Here is a 24,815-nt window from a genome sequence, read left to right on the forward strand (position 1 = left end):
AAGGCGGTGCGGAGAGCCGGTAAGGCTGCGGAACCGTGGCCGTACCGACCCGGTTACTCACATTTTGCCTCTTTCTACAAATACCCTTCTTACGTAACCGACCACTTTTACTCCGACGTTCACCGGAGCGAATCCTCCGCCGGCGTTCACACCTTCTTCCACACTCCGGCGGTTTATTCCGTTGCGGTGGCCGGCGACGAGGTCGCTGCTTCGCTTTTTAGCGATGATAATCCTCATGCTTGTACTATTATGTGAATCGATTTTTAAAATTTTATTTGTGTTTTTGTAAAATGTATGGAAAAATATTTCGTTAAATGTTGGTTTTGTTCTATAATGAGATAATGAAAGTTTTGGATGGTTTAAGATGTTACACCTCATGGTACATTTTGAACCGGTTCAGACGTTAGAACAAATTACCAACTTTATGTTAATTTCGTTATGAAAAATACAATAATTATATAGTAACGGAGGGAGTATTAAAGAATTAGATACGAATATTTTAGATTTGATATATGATATATGGTACTATATAGTTTGGACTATATAATATACATTTACAAGGATTGACATAGTTCAACAATTTTCTATGATCAACAAGTCTGTTGAAGTTCTATTAAAGTCCTGCAAATTCTGTTCAAGATTTTTTTATTTTAGGATTTAGAGATTAACTAATCGATTAAAGCTTTTCCAGTCTATTAAAATAAATTATAATAGAATTTTCCTTCTCTTTCGATTTACAAAAATATATACAAATCGGTTAATATTTAATATTCCGTTTGGTTCGGTTTCGATTCGTCTCGGTTTCAGTTTTTGTTAAAAAAAAATAAATCTTTCTAAGAAATTTTTAGGTTTTCGAGTTTTTTAAAAATTCGGTTTGGTTCGATTCGATTTCGAAAAATTCAGTTTTCTAAAACAAATATCATTTGAAAATTTTAAACGTGATCCAATTCGAAAAAATTAATAGCGCACTTTTCGATTCGCTTCTAAGGAACCGTATCGAAACGTTCACCCTTATGATAATGGGCCATTGTTCTTAATTGTACGAACTTAATAAAACATTTACGTACAATATTACATTCGAAAAATTAGAAATAATTTTTTAATGGGTTTATTAGAGATATACACAAATATATGTGTGTGTGTGTATATCTCTAATACACTTTCATGGTACCAACTCTATTCGTTTTTTTATAAGACTCCAGATTATTGCAACCTAATATATTTTTTAGACTGTTTCGTTTAATTTATAATGGCTTAGTTTCGTTTAAATTGTTGTCTATATTATTTGTCTTAAGGATTTGTTGTTCTATCCACGTAAAACATAATCTTTTGGATGATACAATATGAGTTTTATTTGTTTACAAAATTTTTAAAAAAAAGTTAATAAATTATACATTTTATAGAAAAATAAACTTCTAGCCATTGTACCTCCAAAAAATTCGAAAATGCTAAAGATATCTTCCGTCTTTATTAACATGATACTCCAATAATATTCGGGACATTAATTTCATCCCTTTTTTGAGATAATTGATATTAGGGAGAATTTCGAGGGAAGAGAAATTTATTGTCTAAAAATATTTTACATTATATCTCTAATTATTCGACATAATTATAAAAATAAATTTTAGATTTATTAAAAATTTATAAAATTAAAACTATAAAATTCTTTGTATTACTCTTATAAGTTTAAATTATTTATTACAAATTTTAAAAGCACCTTTAATATTTTTCAAATTAAAATTATTTTTATTATTTGTAAAAGTTATAAATTAATATTAATTTTTTCAAAAATCGGATTCATATACTCGCCAAATACTTTTTGAGAATTCTAGAAATGGAAATATAAGATTGAAGTTCAGATTCAAATATCTAAAACCATATATATATTAAAAAAAATATATGTTTGAAGGAGAACGCAGATATGCCTAACCAGAGTTGTATAATATTTTCTGGTACTATATGATACCGTAATATAAAGTGACAAATAGAACAAGTTAGAAAGAGAGCGCAAAAATGCCTAATGGGAGTCCATTATACATGACATACGTCACGTTGTCTCGTCCTTTCCAATAAGCCACCACAAATTTTTCAAAACCCACCATTTTCTCTTCTCTCCCTTCAACCCCCCAAAAAATCTCTCTCTAAATCTCTCTCTCTCTCTCTCTCTCTCTAGTTTTGATCCCAACGTCTTCTTCTTGAAAGATTCTTCGAAGAAATGGCTCAGGTAATTTAATTTTTGTAGTAATTTCTTTTACTTATTTACTTACGTATATATATATAAAATATATGTGTGTGGTTTTTCAGAAAGTGGTGTTGAAGGTCTTAACCATGACGGATGACAAGACCAAACAGAAAGCCATTGAAGCTGCTGCCGATATTTACGGTGATCAGTAATTTCTTTTTCTTATTTTTCAATTATATTACGATCTCATCGGGTAATTATATATATTAGGATTAAAAATTATAATCAGAAGCCTGGAATTATATTTTTCCTTTGGTTCGTCTAATATGGTTAATTTACGATTTGATTTTTGTGGATCAATTAATAAAAAAAAAAAGAGGTTTCCAAGATTTAGATCCCATGTGATGTATTGATACTATTATTTCTGAAAAGTGTGAATCCAAAATTTTCCAACATTCAAGATTGGTCAGAGTATGAGGATACAGATATTTTGTAGATATATATATAATATCTTTATCCGTGTCCTCATAATGTTGTTTATACTTTTCACATATTAGTAATCAATAATCTTTAAATAACTATTTTTATCTAATATATAAATAAAATTATAATATTTTAAAATATTAATAAAATATATCGATAAAAAAAAAACATGGAATATTTGGCAGATTAAATATCTAACCTTCTCCGAAAGAATATTATAGTTTAAATACTTATTTTGCTCATTACGTATCAACGAAGGAAAGGAACGAAAGCGATACCGTGAATACATTTTTCCAAACCTTATTTTCGGTTATAGCATAGAGGATTTAGTTGTCCGTGGATTTGACACATTGTGTTTTGTTGGACATTTATTTAATTTGTATATGCATTAATGCTCCTAAAAATGCCCATAAATATTTTGTATATAGGGGTGGAATTTTTTTTATATAATTAGTTAATATTCTAATGAACAATGTGTGTGTGTGTATATATATATATATAATGGGAAACAGGAGTTGATTCAATCGCTGCGGATATGAAGGACCAGAAACTAACGGTGACAGGTCAGATGGACGCAGTCGCGGTGGTGAAAAAGCTGAAGAAAGTCGGCAAAGTTGATTTGATTTTCGTGGGACCCGCAAAGGAAGAAAAGAAGGAAGAGAAAAAGGAAGAGAAGAAAGATGATAAAAAAGAGGAGAAAAAGGAAAAAGAAAATAAATAAAATTATCACAATACTAAATTTATGTTTTCGATATGGTAATTGAACTGTGAAATCTCTGAATACAATCTGTTCTATTTTTCATGGAGCAGTGGCTCATATTTTTATATTTCAAGTGCTATTTTAGCAAATAAAATAACTATTTTTTTCATTATATGGCAAATATAATAACCATATAATTTGCGGAATTTTAGCAAATATGATTGAGAAAAATATCAAGGACATTTGCCGCAAATGATTTACGCTAATAACTTATACTTTTCAATCCTTCCCACGTCATACACGTCTATTCATTCAGTTTCATAACGGCATGATGAATATGACAAACTTCGTAAACCGATTATACTTAGAAACCCTAAGAACATATAAAAACTCTCTACATTATTCCTTGTTCTCAGCATCACCATTTGCCACAGCCTTTGCAGCTTCCTCGCCCGCGTTTCTAGAAGTTTCTTCTGGGTTTCCGGCTGCAGCTTCTTCTCCCGAGTTTTTAGAAGGACCGTCTTCTGCTTCCCTGTTAGTTCCCGAGGGCTCCGACCCTTCTTCTGTCGCCGGAACTTCCTTCTTGATACTCCCAACTTTCACATATTTGCTCATGAACTTGTACTCCCAATCTTGCAATGCCTCCAGCTCAAATGGACCGAGACCCGAGATATCCCCCGTCAAGTCCTTTTCCTCAAACGACATCTTCGCCAGAGCTCGGCTCGCATCTTTGCCCGCGAAAAGAGCGTATGGCCCGCCTGGTCCATAGAACATTCTGCAGAAGAGAAAAGGATGGAAGCAGCAAGGTTGAGAGTCATGTAAAAAAGCTTGAGGATGATTCACATCAATGCCATGCATGGCGTATGTGCTAACATGCATCATGACTGTTTTCTGCTTGTACACATACAACGAACGTGTGAAAAGGGTATTGCACAACTCGAATGGAATGATACAGCAATTGAATCACGGCGATCAAAACTTAATATCCCAAACGTTTTTGGTTATGTGATGCGTAGAAACCCGAAAGAGGGACAAATTGAAAAAAAAAAAAAGTAACGAAACTATCATACGTTATGGTAGTAGTCGAATCATTGAAGAATCCTATGTGATACACGTTTATGATGCTCGTGATGGCACACTTTCTTAAAAAGATGAAGAAATCAACAATGGAGAAGCAGAAAGCAACTCGAAAGATTATGACAAAAAGGAGGAGATTAAAAAAACAAATTTAAAATAAGATTTGTCAAATCAGGAGCAGAAAGAAAAACCATGAAATACCCAGAAAGGCTCAAACCAAATCGGATACATATACAAACCATAAAACTAAGTAATAGCTAAGACATGGAAAAAAAAAACTGCGATGTTTCTCGTCGAATTAGATAACCAGAAATGAAAGTTGATAAGATAACGATTGTGATTTTGAACTTCATCCAGCAAACGACCAAAATCCTAAAAGATCGGAAATTCTTCGGAGAAATTACAGAGCTATCGATTCGAGCTACAAATTTCACTATTATTAATTAATCGAGAAACCTAGTGTTCGTTTAGTTCTATCAATCCAGAATCGAACTTGTGATAATCCGAATTTCGAAAAACTTTCGCGATGAAATAAGGATCAACATGTACCTGCTCTGTGAAACATCGTAGATCTGGCCCTTGATCGCCATGAGAAGGGGCTTCTTAGGGTCGGAGCCGTCGTACTGCTTAAGCTCCTCTTCGGAGACCTCGCCGAGCTGAACCGGCGGGGGAAGAGGATCCATCAGCGGCTGCGCATCCAAAGACCGAGGCCGGTGTTCTTCGGGAGAGACGAAGAAGCCAGAGACGAAATGGTAGATCGCGAAGGCGAGGGCAAGAACGGTGAAGAACGCCGCCGGAGAAAGCCCTGTGTAGACTGTTATGGCTTCCTTCAGAGTCTCCCAAAGTTGCAGTGCCATGGATGATGGGGAGAGAGAGGGAGAGAGAGAGAGAGAGTTGTTGGTCTTTCTGGTCACCGGTCAGATTCACGTTATTCTGAGCTTTTGATGTTAAACTGATGTTCTCTTGTGTTTTATCTTTTTGGAAAAATGACATTTAAAAATAAAATATAACATTTTCCTACACGAATTTTTAATTTGACAAAAACCTATACTATATTTTCAGATATTCCAAATCTATACACCAATTATCCAATTTTACTGCAATTTACTACACAATCCGAAACGGTGTTAAAATGTCCGTTAATTGATGACGTGGAAGGCCACGTGGCGGCTGACGTGGAATGCCACGTGAAAAATTTTGTCACGTCAGCACGCCACGTCAGATTTTCAAAAAAAAATTAAAAAATTAAAAAATTTAACTACATAAAAAAAATACATATATACATATACATACATACAAATATATTTATATATACACACATACACATATATAAATACGTATACATGTATACATGTATATATATATAAATATATACAATGTATATATATATATATATATATACATACAAAATAAAAAAAATACATATATATACATACATATATTTGTGTATATATAAATATATTTATATGTACATATATGTATATATATGTATTTTTTATTTTTTTATGTATATATAAATATATACTTGTATATCAAATTAAAAATTTATGTATATATAAATATATTTGTATGTATGTATATATATTTGTATAGATGTATATATATATATGTGTATATTTTTTTATTTTGTATGTATATATATATATAGATATATTAATACATAGGAGTATATATATTTATATTTGTATTTGTATATAGATATGAATATATATGTATATACACGTATAGATATATGTATGTACATGTATTTTTTTTTATATTTTATATGTATACATACATATATATATGTATGTATATATACAATATATATATATATATATGTATTGCATATGTTTATATATATATATATGTATATATGTATATGTATTTATATATGTTTGTATGTATATATATGTATATATATGTATTTTTTATTTTTTTATTTTATTTTCGATTTTTATTTTTTGAATTTTTTTAAATTTTTTTAAATTTTTTATTTTTTATTTTTTTAAATTTTTATTTTTTTAATTTTTTATTTGAAAATCTGACGTGGCGTGGTGACGTGGCAAAATTTTCCACATGGTCTTCCACGTCAGCCACCACGTGGCCTTCCACGTCATCAATTAACGGACATTTTAACACCGTTTTGGATTGTGTAGTAAATTGCAGTAAAATTGGATAATTCGTGTATAGATTTGAGACATCTGATAATATAGTGTAGGTTTTTGTCAAATAAAAAATTCGTGTAGAAAAAGGTCACATTTTACTAAATTGATGTAGAAAAATATCATTTTCCCTATCTTTTTTGACGGTGTGTATGTTCAATTTTGAAACAATCTCAAAACAATACCTAAACTTTACAGTTTTCACAAAATAAAATTTAAATTTTATTTTTTATTAAATAAAACCTAACTTAATTTTTCAGTCAAAAATAAACCCAAATTTTAAAATTTTTGTCATTTTTAACCCTATTGATGACATGACATTCCGATATCATGATATGTGGATGATGATATGTCAAATACGGTCAAAATATTGATTTGCTATGTAGGATGTCGGAACGTTATGTTAGAAATAAAGTTAAAAATGATAAAGATTTTAAAGTTGGAGTTTATTTTGACTGAAAAATAAAGTTGATGTTTTATTTGATAAAAAACAAAGTTTAGGTTTTATTTTGTTAAAACTGAGAAGAGAAGTTCTATTGTTTGGATATATTTCCTTCAATTTAATAAAAATCATAAATAGATAAAAATGGTCAAAGACTCAAATGCCCCAATAATTATACCTGTAAAAAAATTAAATTACTCTAAATATTTATTTTCATTTAACTCACAAAAGGAAATAAAAATACATCTAGTCATTTGCCAATTATCTTTATTTTATTCATTTTAAAATTTATAATAAAAATTAGAACTAATAATTTGAATTAACTGTAAAGAATCAAATCTAATAAAGTCTAATTATATTTAAATCAATAAATATTCTTTTTATTGATAAAGTTGAATGAAAAATCGGGTATAAGATTTGACTCAAATTAAAGTTGGACAAAAAATTAATTTTTAAAAAGAGAAAAAAAAAGTTGAATACATAAATATTGGAATTAAAACTGAACTGAAATAGATTTTTTAAGAAAAATATCTCAAATCATAATATTGAGTGGTTCAAAATTCAAATATATTGAAATTATCATGTAAAAATCAACAATTGCCATCAGACGCCAAATTTGATTTAGACAAAATCAACAGTCATGTTTATTCATGAGAAGCCAATAAAATTATTATTTATTTATTTTTTTGGTAAAAGGCAATTATTATTATTATTATTAGCACAAATACACATTTTGTACGCAATAAAAGCGACAAATGAGCCATAATTTCTTCGACCCAAAACCTCTAATGCAAAAGCCCAAAATGAATCCATAACTGCTCGTTATGGGTACAAAGGAACGGAGCCACCGGACCCCTTGGAATCCGATATTCCTCCTCCTCGTGCCCTCTTTTTTGTGCACTTTTTTTATATAAAAAAAAAATCGACTCAAGAATAATGTTCACAAAAATAAGATCCGAATATGACCGAAACAATATATGAAAGGTGTCAAAGCCGTGTGCACACGTCGGTTATTCCCGAGAATATTAGAAAACGCCTCGGCTTTTCCAAACAAATGTTCCTAATTATGGAATTTTCTATACATATTTTTATATATTTATGTATATATGTTACATGTATGTTGGTTGACGAATATGCCGATGAATTTTCCACGTGCGTAACTGTCAAATGGGATAAAATAATGTGGACAGGACATAAATGGGAAAATCTCGATCTAAGATGGATGTAGTCGGGTCGAAAGATCGGAAAATTATCCTAGTTATCAAATATATATATATATATATATATATATTCTTGCTTATCTTTTTAGTAATTATTATATATCGAGTTAATGTGGAAATGGATTATTCGCCTATAAACTTTTATGAAGGTACAAAAGTGATCTAACAAAAGTTTGTATGCTTGCCACAAAACATAATGTACTTTGTTGTAAAAAATTAACAGACTCCAAGTATTTTTTTTCCAGATATATATATATATATTATATTCAAAATAATATGAAAGGGACTAATATTATATCCTAAACGACATAAAATCAAAGCTATATATAATTATACACATATGTGTATATTAATATTTTATATGTTTGATGGTCACCATCACCTTTCCTTGCATTACTTTAGTGTTACTAATTAATATAATGAATCGAATATATCGGACCAAAAAAAAAATCTTAAGATTCCAGTTTTCTAAGGACATGGTTTACTCTACAAGAATTTTCTCTTCTTTTAATCTCAACACTTTTACTTTTTCATTTGGACAATAACATGCTGCTTCTCCAATGGATGCCAAATTGTTTAGAGAATTTCATTCTTAAAATGATATATAATTTTATTTGGTATTCATGGTTGATCTGTTCATAATTATTTCCATGTGATTTTTTTTTTATAATTCGCACGTTCAACGTCTTTTTGTCCGATTATATCTCCCAAAAAATCATATATATATGATTAAATATGTGCAAATATATATATATATATATATATATAATATACATATATTTACCTATATACACATATATTTATATATATAATTTATATTTTAATCGGGTCTACGGGCCAGATCGGGCCGGCCCGACCCGAACCCGCTTTTGGCCCGTAATTTTCCAGGTCGGGCCAGCCCGGTCCGAAGAACGAACGGGCCTTGATTTGTGAAGCCCGAGCTTGTAAATTTTATGGACGGATTCGGACCGGATATCCGGCCTCGAGCTTTTTTGACACCCCTATTAACGGGTATCCTCGGATACCTTGTACTATTCGAAATTACTATTTTATCCTTATATTTATATTAAATTGCATTTATACCAGTAGGTTAAAATAAAGGTGTTTATCACTCTACCTTTACCAAACAAAATTTGTGAAAGTCGCTAAAATTTCTCTCTCTGGTTTCCTCCAATGAATCTCCTAAGCGTTTTCTCTCCACTCCCTTTTGCTTGAAGGTTTCATTTTATCCAGATTCAATCTCCATTTCTACATAATGATTTCACTCTCTGTAATTCCGTTTCTCTATAATTTTCGTTTTTGGTTAGGGTTTTGAAGTTAAGGTTTTGATTTGATGATTTTTAGTTGGGATTTTTTCTCTGTCTTGTCATTTCTTCTATGATCGAAGGTGCTTTTAGTTAGGATTTCAAATTAAAATAAACCATTTTTTTTAGTTTTATTACGTGTTCTTCTTGGTCTTCTTCGTGTATGTTTATTATTTTATATTTTAATTCATAAAAATTTTAAACTATTTGTTTTTCTGTTAGATATTCAATATGGATGAAAATGCATAAGAAGGGTTAGCATTGGGAATGATCCATCAAACAAAAAATGCATCTATATATTCCGGGTACTTGCGGATATTTTATCAACATAAATCACAGATACCTGGTTTATATAAAATCAAAACCGGGTAATAAAGTCCATTACCTGAAATATATGGGTACGGGTACCGGTACGGGTACTCTACCCGTGCGCACCCCTTTTCTGGGTGGGGGAGGTTCGGTTAATACGGTGTCGTTTTGTTTCATGTGCCCTGCTCTAAGGCTACAAACTGTCTATTCCACGTAGCCTGCTGCCACCGGTCAAAGTTTGAATCAGGACCCCTCTCTATTTATATGCTTTTTCCCTGGAAATAATATATTTAAAATATATTTTTTATAAGATTAAATTATATATTATTATAATAGTAATAAGAATGAAGATGGATGGAATTCTAAATATAAAAAGATGATATGCATATCGTATAAAGTACATATCTATGAGCGCATTCATACGTGGACACATACAAATCATAGTATATACATGGGGGAATTTAAAGCTTTTTATACTTTTTCCGTGTATATACACACAAAAAACACATATTATAAATTTATAATAATGTTTTCTGTCCCACGGCCTTTTCCTCTTCAAATAAGATGCATCATATTGTGAAAAAAATATACGAATAAGAGAATTTCTAAAAGAAAGAAATTGTAAGGTGTGAATAAATTGAGGCACAAACAATTGCGTGTCTGACAAATTACATTTTCATAATAAAGTTTAAAATTTATAAATCTGAGTGATAAAAAATATATATTAGAGAGTAGACATGCTTTTATTTTTATTTTTTAAATTTAAATTTTGATTTTAATGAATCGGTGAATAGATAAGACTTGCCAAATACGAAACTAGTTCACTCTTCATTTGCCCTCTCCATTTCTTTTTCTCAATTTCTTAAATAATTACATACGTACGTAGTAGTTGAACCATGCCATGCGGCGAATTTATATTTATATAATATTTTTTATAAAACTTTATGATGGAATAAGAGTTTTTGTTGAATAATCAGTAGCTGTTTATTCTATTTTATTTTAAACAACATAATTTGTTGTGGCGAGTCAAAAGAATTACCAACACGAATCGTTATTAATCATTCTGGTTGACTTAAAAAAAAATTCTAGTGGAAAATAAGAAAACAAACAGAATTTATATGATTAGATGTTTGTAATTAATGATTAAATAATATAGAGAAATGGTATATGCACGTCCAAATGCGTGGAAAAAAAAAATATATCAATTATTATTTGAAAGGGAAAAGGAAGGGCGAATGCTGTCGACAAAGTCTATAAAAAGAGAGAAATTTGGGCAGGGAGGCAGAGTCTCGTATTCTCTCTTTCCCTCTTCCATCCCATTTCCAAGAATTTCTCTCTTCGAGCTTCCTGGGAAAATCGTCGAAGAGTCTCTTATGTGATTCCAGAAATGGATTCGACTGATTTCGACTACGTGAAAGCAGAGAAAGCCAAGGCGTTATGGCGTTACCGCAGTTTCGGCCGCTTCTTCCGTGCGGCGGAAGTCTCCGTCGCTCTGTTCTTTCTCTCATGGACATTCACTCGCCTTCCCTTCGCCGGAGCCGTCCAAATCTCCGGAGAGTTTATCCGCAGTCTCGCTTGCGTCGTTTTAAGTCCTCTGTTCATGTTCCTCCTGGGGAACTCCATCGTCATTGCTCTTCTCGCCAAGTCCTCCGATCCGTCATCCGCCGATTTTTACGAGGCGTTCGTCAGATCCGGCGAGCACTGCGCCGGGCCGTCGCACGAGAATCAGACCGGAGATGAGATCGTGTACGATGATAAACAGGCGATCGCGACCGAGATCGAGACGAACTCGCATTCAAATTCAAAATCTCACGCGCGTGAAGACCGCGCGTCGAGCGATACCGACGATCTGGCGTCGGATCATCGGAAGATCTACCGGAGAAGCAAATCAGACATTCCGGTGAAGCAGAGTACGGAGAAGGTGGCCAAAGGTTCCCTCCGGCGATCGGAGACGGAGAAGTGCCGGAGAATAGAGGAAGTTGAGGGGGACGACGGGATTTACCCGGAGGATAAACTCAGCAACGAGGAATTTCAGAAGACGATCGAAGAATTCATAGCGAAACAGTTGATGTTTCGCCGCCGGGAATCTGTGGCAGTGATTCTCCATAGCCAGGCCTCAGCTGTCAATGAGGAGAGAAAGTGAGAGTGGAATTGGATTCGTTCCGTGCTAAACCCATGCTCTGTGTACAGTTTTAGTTAACAAGTTTGAAAACATACACCAAAATCTCTCTCTCTCTTTCGAGTAAATGATACACACTTGAAGTAGAATATTTGTCTCTCGTCGTGGCTCAAATTATGACACACTCGTCCCTTTTTGTTTCATTGCGGTTATAGATGTCAAATTGAGTTGGCACAACCGAATTATTATATTTGGGTTATTATTTTGAGTTATAATTGTTTCATAGGTTTAATGGGTTAAAACCCAAATAGCTCATTAAACATTATATTCTTTAGTTATTGATAGTAGTTTTGATTAATAAAATATTAAAAATATATTTATAAATAAAGTCAATATATTTATATTTCAAAATAAAAAATAAATTAATTCGAATCAAATAAGATATGCTCAAATTAGATATAAAATCGAATGCACATAATTTCTTTAAAATAAAAATCGAATTAAAACTCAATATAAAAAATAATTAAAATTTGAATATTTTTTTATAAATGAGAATTTTATAATAAAAATCGAATTCGAACCCAAACGAATCGAATTTTAAGATCAATTTGAGCCGAAAAATGGATCGATTTGATTCGGATCGAAACAAATTGATTCGAATCGAATTTGGCTCAAAACGGATTGATTCGTTCCGAATTAAATTCGTCTCAAAACGGATCGATTTGATCCGAATTGAATTCGACTCGAAATGAATCAAAACGGATTTATTTGATCTTAATTAAATTCGATTCGAAACGAATCAAAATGATCAATTCGATTCGAATCAAGTCGAATCGAACTCGACTCGAAACGAATCAAAACATATCGATTCAAATCGAATTCGATTCGACTCGAATTCGACTCAAAACAAATCAAACAGATTGATTTTGTCTTAATTGAATTCGACTCGAAACGAATCAAAACGATCCGTTCGATGCGAATCGAACGAATTCGACTCGAAATGAATCAAAACGGATCGATTCGAAGAATCGATTGAATTGATTCGAATTGAAATGAAATTAACGTGAATTCTTTTATTTACTTATATTATTTATTTTATTTTGTGGGTATTGATATTAACATAATTTAATATAATTTTTGGATAATTTTCTTCATACGTAAAAAAATTATAATTTTAGGATATTAAATTACGTATATAAAAATATCTTTTTAGTATTTTAAAATTAGAAAAAATTCTTTTAAAACCTAAAATAAAATAAAATGATAATCTAATTGAATATTTTTTTATTCTTGTTAGAAATGATGTAGAATATTAAAATGATTAAATGGGGTGAAATGGGTTTTATGGGTTGACACAACCCATTTAACTATTGTTATTAGGTTAAACCCATTTAGGGCAAATTTGGAATATGAAAGAGCCAAAGTTGATAGGTACATGTGGTCTTATATAACTTCCGGCATTATATATTACCCTTTCCATCAGGAATGCATGCGTGAATGTGGGTGGCAAAACAGTGAGGTGAAAGTGTAAACTGTTCTCTCACCTAAGTTTCAACCCATCTTGTGTTATATTTCTCGTTTTACTTATATGTTTTGTTCTTAAAACCGACACCTTTTAAAAAAAAAAAATTGATTCAATTGAATTTGATGGACTATGTTGTGTGTATATTAATACAAATAATGCAGCCTTACAAACCTTTTTAATTAAGAATTTCAGAATTTTATTTAGAAACTTTAGTGTTGATCCAAAGGTAGATTGTATATCATCAAACAAATTTTTATATAACCCAAAATAGGATTTATGATCTCAAAAAATGAAGCTATAGTACAGTTATACAGATTAATAAATTAATATCCATGTTTTGGGGGCAGGAGAGTGGCATGTGGATGGGCCTATATTTGTTTTAGACATAAGCCCAAGTTGGGATTTTTTTTTCACTTTATGGGCCGCGTGAATTCTTAAATCCATCCACATTTTTCTCTTTTTTATAATCCAAAAAATAAAATAAAAATATTTTTTTTTTGAGAATTCCATAAAATATATAATTTTTCGATTTGATAAATAAATACTCCGATTTCACAATTCTGCCAAATAAATATACGAAAAGAAACATAGTGAAATTGACATAGTATTTATATTTTGATAGTCATCGTTTTGTCACGCCACATCAGCGACAGATGTACACCACGTCATAATTATTTTTAAAAAATTAACACATCACCAATAACACGCAGGCACACATATATATACACATGTAAATAAATAAATATATATATATATATATATAAATATATATATATAAAATTGGTGATATGTAATTAAAAAAAATTGTTGATATAAGCCGTTGACGTGATGGTGTCAAAGCGATGAACGAGTAGATATAAATGTTACGTCAGCCAAAATTAACGATTATTTCACGTTTTGTATTTATTTGGTAAAAAATGTCAAATTGAAATTTATTTTTCAATTGATTTATGTATTGATATTGTGAAGGTGGTATCGAACCCTCTCTGATCTCTCCGTCACTCGTTCGTGCGATAAAGAAGAAGACACAGCGGATTTTAACGAGTTCGGTTACCGAGATAAATCTCGGGCCTACATCTCGGCCGGACGGTGCGACGAATCCACTATGCGACGGATCGGAGAAGAAAACGAAAGAAATCTGGTGGATCTCCACAAACCCGGAGTCTCACCTCTCTATGTGTTTATACATAGCAAACAAGAAGAAAAGAACCGAAAGGAAGAACCCGAGAGATAGCAAACCTGACCGTCTTCGATTTTCACCGGAATCGTCACCAGAATCGCCCTTTCTCTCTCTCCTTTCTCTCTCTCTTGTTTCAGCCGCTTCTCTCGTCGAGGAGTGAAGAAGACGCTCCTTAGGTTGAATAACCTAAAGCCTATACGCACAGTTTCGACAAAGCCGAAAACCCTCTTTCTCAAACAGAAGATTATATTTCTTCATCATAAAACATTATGGGTCTTAAGCCCTAAACCCAACAATCTCCACCTTGGTGGAGAAAGAGGAATATAAAAATAAGCATAGTGGATATCGTCGTTTTCAGCACCGATCAACTTTCGTCGGAATTTAAAACACAACTTACCAGACTTACCTCACTTACCTGATGCACCGGAGTTAGTCACATGTCGCCATGAATCTGATGAAGCTCCCGTCGATGACTCCTCAAGACCTCTTCGCCTTATACCGCCACCGATCCTGCTCATCTATACCTGAAACACTTCGTGTTAGAACGTTCACCCCGATAGGACTCGAACCGAAGTCCTAACCCACGTCGCCCGACCGACAAATGCTACCCTCGGTTGTATGACTCCCTAGACCGTCTAACTAACCCTCACTGGTAAAGTCCGAGACTTCACCTGCTAGCAACCCGAGGATTATACCCAACGTCTACTCATCTCCTAAGTCTATCCCGACTTCCCCTGAGACTAACCTGAGTCATACTACCGAACCCGCTAGATACCTAGTCCAGGATCCCCGTAGAGTCTACACTACCTTTGAGTATGCGGATTCTACCCTCGCACCCTAACCTGCCAACTAGAATTGTCCCACAGTTTTGTCGCGTGAAGACGATCCTAGTCATCTACGATGTTCCACCGAGAATGAGACACGTGAGTGCACGTGCTCCACCTCGAGAGGGAGTGTCCTAGCGCCAACCTACACCGACTCTACCCGGTGAAACCCGACACTTCCCAGCTCACACCATCTCCCGAGCATCCTATCCGAGGAAGCTCCACCTAAATGTGGAGACTTCACCTCCTAACCTACCACCGAGAACCCATGATTATGATATGCATCCAATGCATCAATCACACCTCATACTGATCTTAATTCATCATTGTTCCCATAATGACAACTGACCAGGGAGTTTAGAATCATCTTGCAGACGATTCAAGGATACTGAAATATAACAAACATGCCAATCATATAACGGAAAAAATAATGCATTCATAAACCAATGAATCAATACATAGTCAAAATGTCATATCAAGGATCATCCTAGAGCATTACAACCAACAGTTCGGTCCAACTTAAGACCAAACCGTCCAAAAAAAAAAGCTAGACCGACCACGTCTAACAACTGGACCGACCAACTCCAACCCAACCCAAAACTTAACCAAAATTTGACTAAATTCAGTTCGAATCAGACCATACATATGTTCGACCGGGTAAGTATCAATCTTAGGATGAGCCGAAATGGTAATATGAATGGGAAGAAATCTAGTTTAATCGAACCGATGATTTAAAAGATAATAAATTATTGAAATAAGATAAAATAAGTATGAACAAACTTAAAAGAAATTATTTATGTTTGACCGTGTGTACGATAAGTAATAATGCATGACTATTTGTGATAGAAGAATTTTGTCAGGGTAGATGGCATAACATTGACATAATTCAGATGAGTTCGGATATTATTCAGTGTATGATTGTAGACGGGTTTTGAATGATATCACGATGATTGTCTTGACTATAAATCTCCGTATTGTACGATAATAGATTTGAGTCGTTTATCATACCATGGTGACGTGGTTGTGATTATGCGATCTTATGACATCCAGTGATTCACATATTTGGGTTTGTGTGTCACCCGAATACGTGACAAAGCAGTACGGTTCTTTGGCAACTGCGCCAACGTTCCATTGGCCATAGAACGGATTACAGATTTATGTGAATCACCCATTGATTGGCAAATAAACCTGAGACTCGGAAAGTTACGTGTGTCTTTCGGCGAGGTGGTACGGACATACATTAAAAGACGTGAGATCGAGTTCGATGAGTATTTTCTGATGCGAATGGTCGGTAAGGAGGAGTAGTTAGCATAGAGCTATTTTGCTCGACAGTCGATGGTATCGGGGTTTGATGTATGGAGTGGGTATAGGGATATATTCGTACTGAGATTCGTGATATCGGTTACTGATGAGAAGTATGATAACCACTTAAGATCCTCGCATAATATTTGCTTGGAGTGTTGCGCCTCGTTTTTGCCACAGGCATGAATGAGATGTTAGATTTATCTACGTGTAAGATACACATAGAGACGATTGACGGATTATGTTTGAGATTGTTGTTTGACTCAACTTTGATTGATTTGATTGATATACCTCGTCGCATGTATACATATAGTAATGACTATATTGTTTGGTCGTTTTCAATAAAAATAAAAATCTCGGGGTACATCTAAATTCCTCTCTAAACATGTAGCTTAGGACGTTGTTACGTTTCAGGTCGAAAGCAGCAGTAGTGGCCGAGACAGACGCGGGGCCCAATGATAGCTCATCGTCTGATCATATACAATTACCTTTGATTTCGTTTTCAGAAAATAAAGAGCGGTGAACTTTGAACCTTTGTATTATAATTTATCACCACTTGTATTACATACTGATATTTTTATATATGTATGTAAAATGTACTTATGTATTTGATAATATCTTCCGTTGTATTATACTCTGACGAATATTTTTTAAAATTCATGTAATTTTTCTTTCGAAATTTTACTGTTGTGATTTTATTTATCCATGTATCACAACCTGTATGCGAAATACGAGTTATAGGTGTCACAAACCCAATCCATTAAATTATTATTGTATGGCTAATCCAACCCAACTTATTAATTAAATTAACCCAATTGGGATGAGTTTAAATGGGTTGATTAATCCACATTGACATCACTTCATGAAGTAGATCATTCATCTTACCCTTCCATATGTAATAGTTGATACCGTTCAAGCTCCCCATTTGACTAGTATTTGTCTCCATCGTTTATAAAAAGTACATCGAACAATCAAAGTGTTCTGGTATCACATGTTAAGAATTTTATGTTATTTATATCGTATGCCACGAATCAGAAATAAAAACCCGTTATTTGTATAAATATACGAGGATGACAATATCTAGTGCAATAATAACACAATTAATAAAATTAAACAAGACCTATTTTTTAACGTGGAAACCCCCTCAATATGAAAAGTAAAAACCATGAAACCATATTTCACCCAAAACTTTACTTCAATTAGGTTCTAACATTCACACAACAACGCAATGAGATTATAACAACGCAATGAGATTATAGAAACACTGAAACCAAATATGTAAGGGTAAAAAATAATTACAACGAATTGTATCTTAACTGGAGAAGCTATCCTCCGATATTTCAGCGATCGAAACCGTACTATTTGGGTCTATAGAAAACAGTTTCGACAAAACATCCGTCAGAATTTAGAAACTCTTATCCTTATTTAGATCGATAAAAAAATATCTTGATCGAATTTTTATCTAGAAAATCAGAATATTTTCTCTTTTTTGTCATTCTCTTTTCTTATTTTTAACTTTTTTTATTAATTATCATTATGCTTTCTCAGTATCTCTTTATTTATCGAGATGTTTTCTTCTCCACCGAAGAATCATTGACTTCATTAGCATAACCTTTTTCACAATTTTGAAATCAAGATTATGTATACAAAAAATTTTATATAGTGAAGGGATATTATTATACAAGAATGAAAAGAAAAAAAAATAGAATTACTATTATTGATATATCTCTTCTTCTTGTTGTTACATTATAATAAAAATAACTCAAATATTTATAGAAAAATTAACAAAAAATTAAAAAAAATATAGATATAATAGAAATAAATCAGATACATAATATTTGACATAATAATATTGTATCTATTATTATTTTTAATCATATCTCAAAATCTAATTTTATTTCTATCACATATTATTTTCCCATAAATTCAATAGTAGAATCCAAAGAATTTAAAAATTATTTGAACCTTGACAATTTCAGACCAATCATTTGATTTTCCGTTTTCAACTTTTCGATTTTCCATGTCTTATGTTAAGTTTAGAACATATTTCTTTTATTTATGATATATACAGAGTATACTCTTTAATCATATGATTTCTGCTCGACTTTTTGATTCATATTAAATTTATAAAATATTCATTTTCTTTCCAAAAGAAATATATATATATTTTTAGTATAACGCACTTATAAAGTTTGGAAGAAAGATTACAACCTCTCTCTCTCTCTCTCTCTCTCTCTCTCTCTCTCTCTCTCTCTCTCTCACACACACACACACACACACACACGATAAGAACACGTATGTGGAGATGGACGTGGTCAAATCATCGTATTGTTATTAAAAACTAATTTTAAAATTTTTTAAATACAATATTATACTGTTCTGGGTTTATGTGCCAAATGCGACTACGATAAGCCTCTTTATATTTTAGGACAACCGACATAAAAAAGAATTGCAAAAAGAATTCATATAAAATAATTGATTTTACAAAATTTATATAAAATTTCACAATTTTTATTATTCTTAATATATTTCTATACATTCAATAATATTATGAATTTCTATATAAAATCATTAATTTATAAATTTTGCAGGAATATAGTAAAATTTATAATTTTATATAAAAGATAAAAAAAACAATAATTTTATATATGTTGTTAAAAAAATCGTAATTTTTTAATCGATTATCCCTAATATTTTTTTATTAGGAAGCTTAATATTTATTATTTTATATGTTCACACACGAGCACTCAAAACATCTCTAGTTAATTCGATTCCTCCGAAACGTTGAACTTATGTGTAAACACTGTCTGCCACTTGTTCGGACCACGAGTCTCCTCCATTACACAAACCCATGCCTTTTTGGTGCGCGGAATTAATAACAGACACATATGATATATCACTTCACATTTAATAATTGAATTCCCGAGTATCGATGAGGACAGAGAATAATCACCGCTGCGAAACACGATATACAAAAGAAACACTTTCTAGGAAACTTTTAAATAAAATCGATAAGGATGAATCGAATACACAAGACAAGACCGTATAAATATAGAACTATACAATCAAATATAATTTATAGAAATTGATTGAGTTATTCATACCAACAAAATTATATATCTTTTCGGTTATTTATTATGAAAGAACTCCAAAATCAAACGTGTTCGCTGAAAAAATGTGCGAGCGAAGACACAATATACTAACAAAATTTCTATTGATCTGTAGAGCAATTTCAGCGCCAATAACGGTCATATAACGTTATGGATGACTTCTTCCACGAATTTAATTTTTATATTTTTACGCTTTTACGATGATGAAACAGTATTTACAAAATCTAAATAAATGTATTGATATTGATTCATAAATTAAAATATCTTCTGAAATAATCTATAAATTGAATATGATTTCCCGTCGACAAGGAAAAACGTTATCAATTTGGAGTCTACACTTGTCAGTTTCACGCCTTTGTAGTTTTGTATTATTTTTTTTTTCCTTCGAATTTCCAAAGTGTCCTCGTGTTTCACGCTTCACCTTTTGTGATTTAAAAAAAACACAATACATATGTTCCATTTAAAGGGTCGATACATATCATCTATAAATATGGGAGAGAATACATTCACAAATGCACTCAATAGGTGTAAACGACATCCTCTGGACTTTTCATACAATATATAATGCGAGAGACAGATTCGAATGTTCCCCTCTTCGTTCCTTCCCAAAGGTTCCATCTTGTCCTATATATACACCTTTTACATGTATATATGTATGTATTAATGTATGTATGTATGTATGTTATGTTATGTTATGTCCATGGACAGCTTCTAAAAACACATATGCTCTATCCACGTCTCCCGCAATCTAACTTTAATTTCTCCCTAACGTTATTGTTCCATTGCATGTAATGTACTATGAACATACATGCACATGTTTTCATGCAGAGGTGGAAAGGAGGATAATAAATACGGGAATGGAAGGAGGGCTAATAATAATATCTACCCTTTCATCAGTGCCCTTAGTATGACCGGTGGAGATGGAGAAAACAGCTATGCTTGCAACTCTCTTCTTCAGGTACACATTGAAATGACCGTTATCTATATGATTCATAATTTATATGTGACGGTACGTTATTTATTGCTATAATATACCTATAATCGTTATGTAGTTCTCTTTTTTTTCTCTCTCTTCTTGTGCTACAATTCCATTCTATAGAAATTCTTACCAAGCAATTTCTTTGTTTTCATCCAGAGAAAAGTTATAGAGAAATCGAGACAAGTGCGGGTGAAGAACACGAAAGAAATGCTAATCGGATTAGATTTTCCGCCGTGCATCAAAGCGGCCGACTTGGGTTGCTCCTCAGGGCAAAACACGTTCTTGGGCATGTCCGAAATCGTAAACACCGTCAATGCGTTGTGCCTGGAGAAGGGTCGAGACCCACCGGAAATCGAGTTTTGTCTGAACGATCTCCCCGAGAACGACTTCAACACGACGTTCAAGTTTGCAAGTTTCTTCCGAAAAGCGAGCAAAGGGTCGTCGTGCTTTGTTTCGGGAGTGCCAGGCTCCTTCTATTCCAGGCTCTTTCCAAGCAAGAGTCTTCATTTCGTGCATTCCTCTTACAGTATTCATTTTCTTTCCGAGGTTAGGTTCGGTATCTTTCAACTTTTTATTGAATTCCAATGGTGCCCAATATTGACAAAAAGATCACATGTATAAACCCTAAAACTGTTCGTTTTAATACTTCAGGTTCCGCGAGGGATAAAGGACAACAAGGGGAGTGTGTTCATAACGAGTTCTAGCCCTAAAACTGTATACGAAGCTTACATAAATCAGTTCAGGAAGGATTTCACGTTGTTTCTAAGGTTACGATCCAAAGAGATGGCATCTAATGGACGTATGGTTCTTACGTTAATCGGTAGAAAGGCTCGTCGTGATCCTTTGTACAGAGACTGCTGCCACTTCTGGACTCTGCTATCCAAATCTCTTCTCGATTTAGTCCGAGAGGTACTAAAACTAATTTTACGAATATACAAACTGAACCGAACCGAATAACATTTTGTTCTAATTAATTTGCTTTACTTCTTTTAGATCCAAAATAGTCTCTCCCAAACAAAACCCGATAAATATTGAACGGAAATTCGAATCATCAACCTTATGTATAAATTTATGTGTTAATATCAAGTTCCGTTCCTTATATGGTACTCGTATAACAAAACCATTCTGAATCAAACTGATACTAAAACCGAATCAAACCAACCCGATTAACATTCGGTTGGTTCAATTTTTATAAAACTGAATAAACCGTTTAGGAACCAAATCCGACGAGTACCGAACCGAAGCCCTAGACGCCCCCCTCTCTACTTTTAAGACTAACAATTAGTAAACTGTTCTAATTCAATTGGAAAGGCGTTGATATGAATATATGATGAATGTGATGCAGGGAATTGTGAGAGAAGAAGAGATGGATTCATTCAACATGCCGTTTTACGATCCGGACGAAGGGGAAATGAAGGAGATTATACGTAACGAGGGCTCCTTCGAAATGGGCGAATTAGAAGCACATGGATTCGATTTGGGGGAAAGCACGGATGATCATACGCTAGGGAGATGCAGGAGCGGAGAGAGAGAGGCGAGCTGCATAAGAGCAGTGAGCGAACCGATGCTGGTCGCTCATTTCGGACAAGACATTGTCGACCCACTGTTCGCAAAGTACGCACGCCATGTCTCGATGCATTCCGACTGTCTTCACAAGACGACAGTCACTCTCGTCCTTTCTTTGGTTAGGAAATAATTGAAGTTTGTTGTGATAACGGGGGACCCAAATGCTACTGGCTATTGCATCAGCAATTTAATGACGTGTGCGTGCGTGCGTGCATGCATGCTACTTTATCCAATTATTTAAGTTGTGATTGATGGCTACGCGTGTGGAATTTGAAAAAGATCGAAAGGTAACAATTGAGATTTGGAAACAAGGGAGTTGGAATTACCGGTGGTGGGTCTTACTACACAATCATCTATAAGAGAAACACGAATGGGAGATGGTTGGGGACAGAAAGTGTGTGACAGCCAAAACCGTGTACGTATTTGGTAATCAATCTTGTCTGATGTCTACCAATTCAAGACAACCGTGAGCTTTGGACCACATTGTAATAATAGTATGACAATAAAATATAAAAAAGAGGGTGTGAAAGATATTTTCTTCGTGCGGTGGTGAAAGAAACATGTTTTTTGCAGATACCTCGGAAGCTACTTGTACGAAACGGAAGATATTAAGGGTCTACCTTTTAGTGGTATAACGCTTACTCCTGTGATAATTATATTGAAGCACAGAATTGATTTTTTATGTGGAAAAGGTCCATCTCAATAATTCAAATTGGTCAAGACTTCCCGATCCATGGCCGCTTCTTTATAGTACCTCTTGGATAACGCCTTTATAATAAAAAAGAGGATAACGCGCGAATGTAAAAATAAAAGCCAATTATGTATGTTCAATGAGGCTCCAAAAAACTTTACAATATATGCCAAATATATGGATATGGGCCTAGTTACACTATCTATTGAAACGTCTATCAACCCAGATATGGTGACAAGGAGTCACAACTTGGGTACTCGGTTCGGGTTTGATATTTTCGATTTTATAAAAATATGTGTTCATCGATTACTATATTATATTCTTTTCGATTTCAGTTTCGGTTTTTATTAAAAAAAATAAATCTTTTTACAAAAATATTTGGTTTTTCGAGGTGTTTAAACTTCGATTCGATTTTGAAAAATTCGGTTTTTTAAAAATAATATTATTCGGAAATTTCTAATCGAAAAAAATACCGCATTTTTCAGTTCGGTACGATTCTTCGGAACCAAAACGAACCAAGCCAAAAAATGTGATGCCGTTTTCGAACCCGAATCGTGTAAAGTTCTAGAACGATAATTTTTTTAGTAAACCGAATTTTTCGAAACCGCACATAACTGAATTAAAAACCCAACAAACTAATTTTTTTAAGGATCTAAAATTTTCTTAACAAAAACCAAAACCAAACCGAAATCAAAATCGAATATAAAATAATAATTGATTTATACATATTTTTATAAAACCGACAGAAGCGAACCGAATGTTCTCGAACCGAACTCAAAACGAATACTGAAATTGTTGGTTTAGTGCTCTATGATGTACTGTTTACGAGCTTTACTTGGATACATTTGATGTATTGACACTTTCTATGATTTATGGATGAGTGTTTGATTCATTACGTATCGTGCATACTTGATATGTTATGAAATCCATGTATTGTTATGAACAATACTAAACTCCCTAGTCATGTATCATTGTGGGAATAATGATATACTAAGACTAGTATGATGTGTGATTGATGATCATATAGATGATCATAGGTATTGGATACGATCACGATCATAGGTATTCGTTGGAGAACGGAATACTGGATTGACCCGCATGAGATTGTCACATGGACTAGGGTCATGACTTGAATCTCATATGGCGGTTCCATAATTGGATCCTAAGACCTGAGATATCTACAGAATCCGACATGAGGAGTTGCGTGCTTTGAATACGTCAAACGTCATGCGTAATAGGAGGACTATAAAGATGTGTATCAGGTACAAAACGAATCATGTGTTGGATTGTAGATAGTCAAGACGAGATTTGTACCTCTCGTAAAAGAGAGAGATATCGCTGGGCCCCTCGTGTGAGCGAGACTGTAGAAATGTGTGACCGTACTATAGACGAACGTCGTCTATTTCAGACAGTCGAACTCGGTGAACGAGAAAGCAATCGAATTAGATAAGGTGGCTTGTCCATGGCTTATGTTCGACATATGATATCGCGATACAAAAGGATCATCAGCCGGAATCATCACTGACGTTCGTAAGATCACGAACAAACTCTATTCGGGATAGGTAGTCATAATGTCTTGCTAGAGACCGCCTATGACTTGTATATCCGAAATAGAGATTTCGGATTATACTGCTATATCGAATGCGCCTATAGGGTCA

The 24,815-nt window shown here is 33.2% G+C and overlaps 5 protein-coding genes across 6 annotated transcripts in view; 4 read left to right on the top strand and 1 right to left on the bottom strand.

Moving 5' to 3' along the window:
* Positions 1-370, top strand: part of LOC104818168 (heavy metal-associated isoprenylated plant protein 20) — a 996-nt gene extending 626 nt beyond the window's left edge. For both annotated transcript variants that reach the window (XM_010547625.2, XM_010547623.2), the window contains exon 4: positions 25-370. In XM_010547625.2, coding sequence (XP_010545927.1) covers positions 25-255 — 231 coding nt within the window. In that variant the 3' untranslated portion in view covers positions 256-370. The remainder of the gene's footprint in view (positions 1-24) is intronic.
* A 1,657-nt stretch (positions 371-2,027) lies between these two features.
* On the top strand, positions 2,028-3,492 carry LOC104818169 (nucleolar protein 58-like). The gene is made up of 3 exons (XM_010547627.2): positions 2,028-2,224; positions 2,305-2,383; positions 3,178-3,492. The coding sequence occupies exons 1-3, from the start codon at positions 2,216-2,218 to the stop codon at positions 3,384-3,386; spliced, it is 297 nt and encodes a 98-aa protein (XP_010545929.1). The 5' UTR covers positions 2,028-2,215; the 3' UTR covers positions 3,387-3,492.
* Positions 3,493-3,618: 126 nt separating this feature from the next.
* On the bottom strand, positions 3,619-5,387 carry LOC104818170 (membrane steroid-binding protein 2-like). Its single transcript, XM_010547628.2, has 2 exons — positions 4,992-5,387; positions 3,619-4,140 (listed from the first exon to the last, which is right to left on the bottom strand). The coding sequence occupies exons 1-2, from the start codon at positions 5,297-5,299 to the stop codon at positions 3,765-3,767; spliced, it is 684 nt and encodes a 227-aa protein (XP_010545930.1). The 5' UTR covers positions 5,300-5,387; the 3' UTR covers positions 3,619-3,764.
* A 5,788-nt stretch (positions 5,388-11,175) lies between these two features.
* Positions 11,176-12,169, top strand: LOC104818171. The gene has a single exon (XM_010547629.1). The coding sequence runs from the start codon at positions 11,249-11,251 to the stop codon at positions 12,002-12,004; it is 756 nt and encodes a 251-aa protein (XP_010545931.1). The 5' UTR covers positions 11,176-11,248; the 3' UTR covers positions 12,005-12,169.
* Positions 12,170-20,444: 8,275 nt separating this feature from the next.
* LOC104818172 (salicylate/benzoate carboxyl methyltransferase-like) lies at positions 20,445-23,148 on the top strand. The gene is made up of 5 exons (XM_010547630.1): positions 20,445-20,532; positions 20,750-20,879; positions 21,057-21,446; positions 21,552-21,809; positions 22,246-23,148. Exons 1-5 carry the CDS (start codon positions 20,486-20,488, stop codon positions 22,594-22,596), a joined length of 1,176 nt encoding a protein of 391 aa, XP_010545932.1. The 5' UTR covers positions 20,445-20,485; the 3' UTR covers positions 22,597-23,148.
* The last annotated feature ends 1,667 nt before the right edge of the window (positions 23,149-24,815 follow it).

This window comes from Tarenaya hassleriana, unplaced genomic scaffold, assembly GCF_000463585.1.
Source record: "Tarenaya hassleriana unplaced genomic scaffold, ASM46358v1 Cleome29, whole genome shotgun sequence".
NCBI classification, from domain to species: Eukaryota; Viridiplantae; Streptophyta; class Magnoliopsida; order Brassicales; family Cleomaceae; genus Tarenaya; species Tarenaya hassleriana.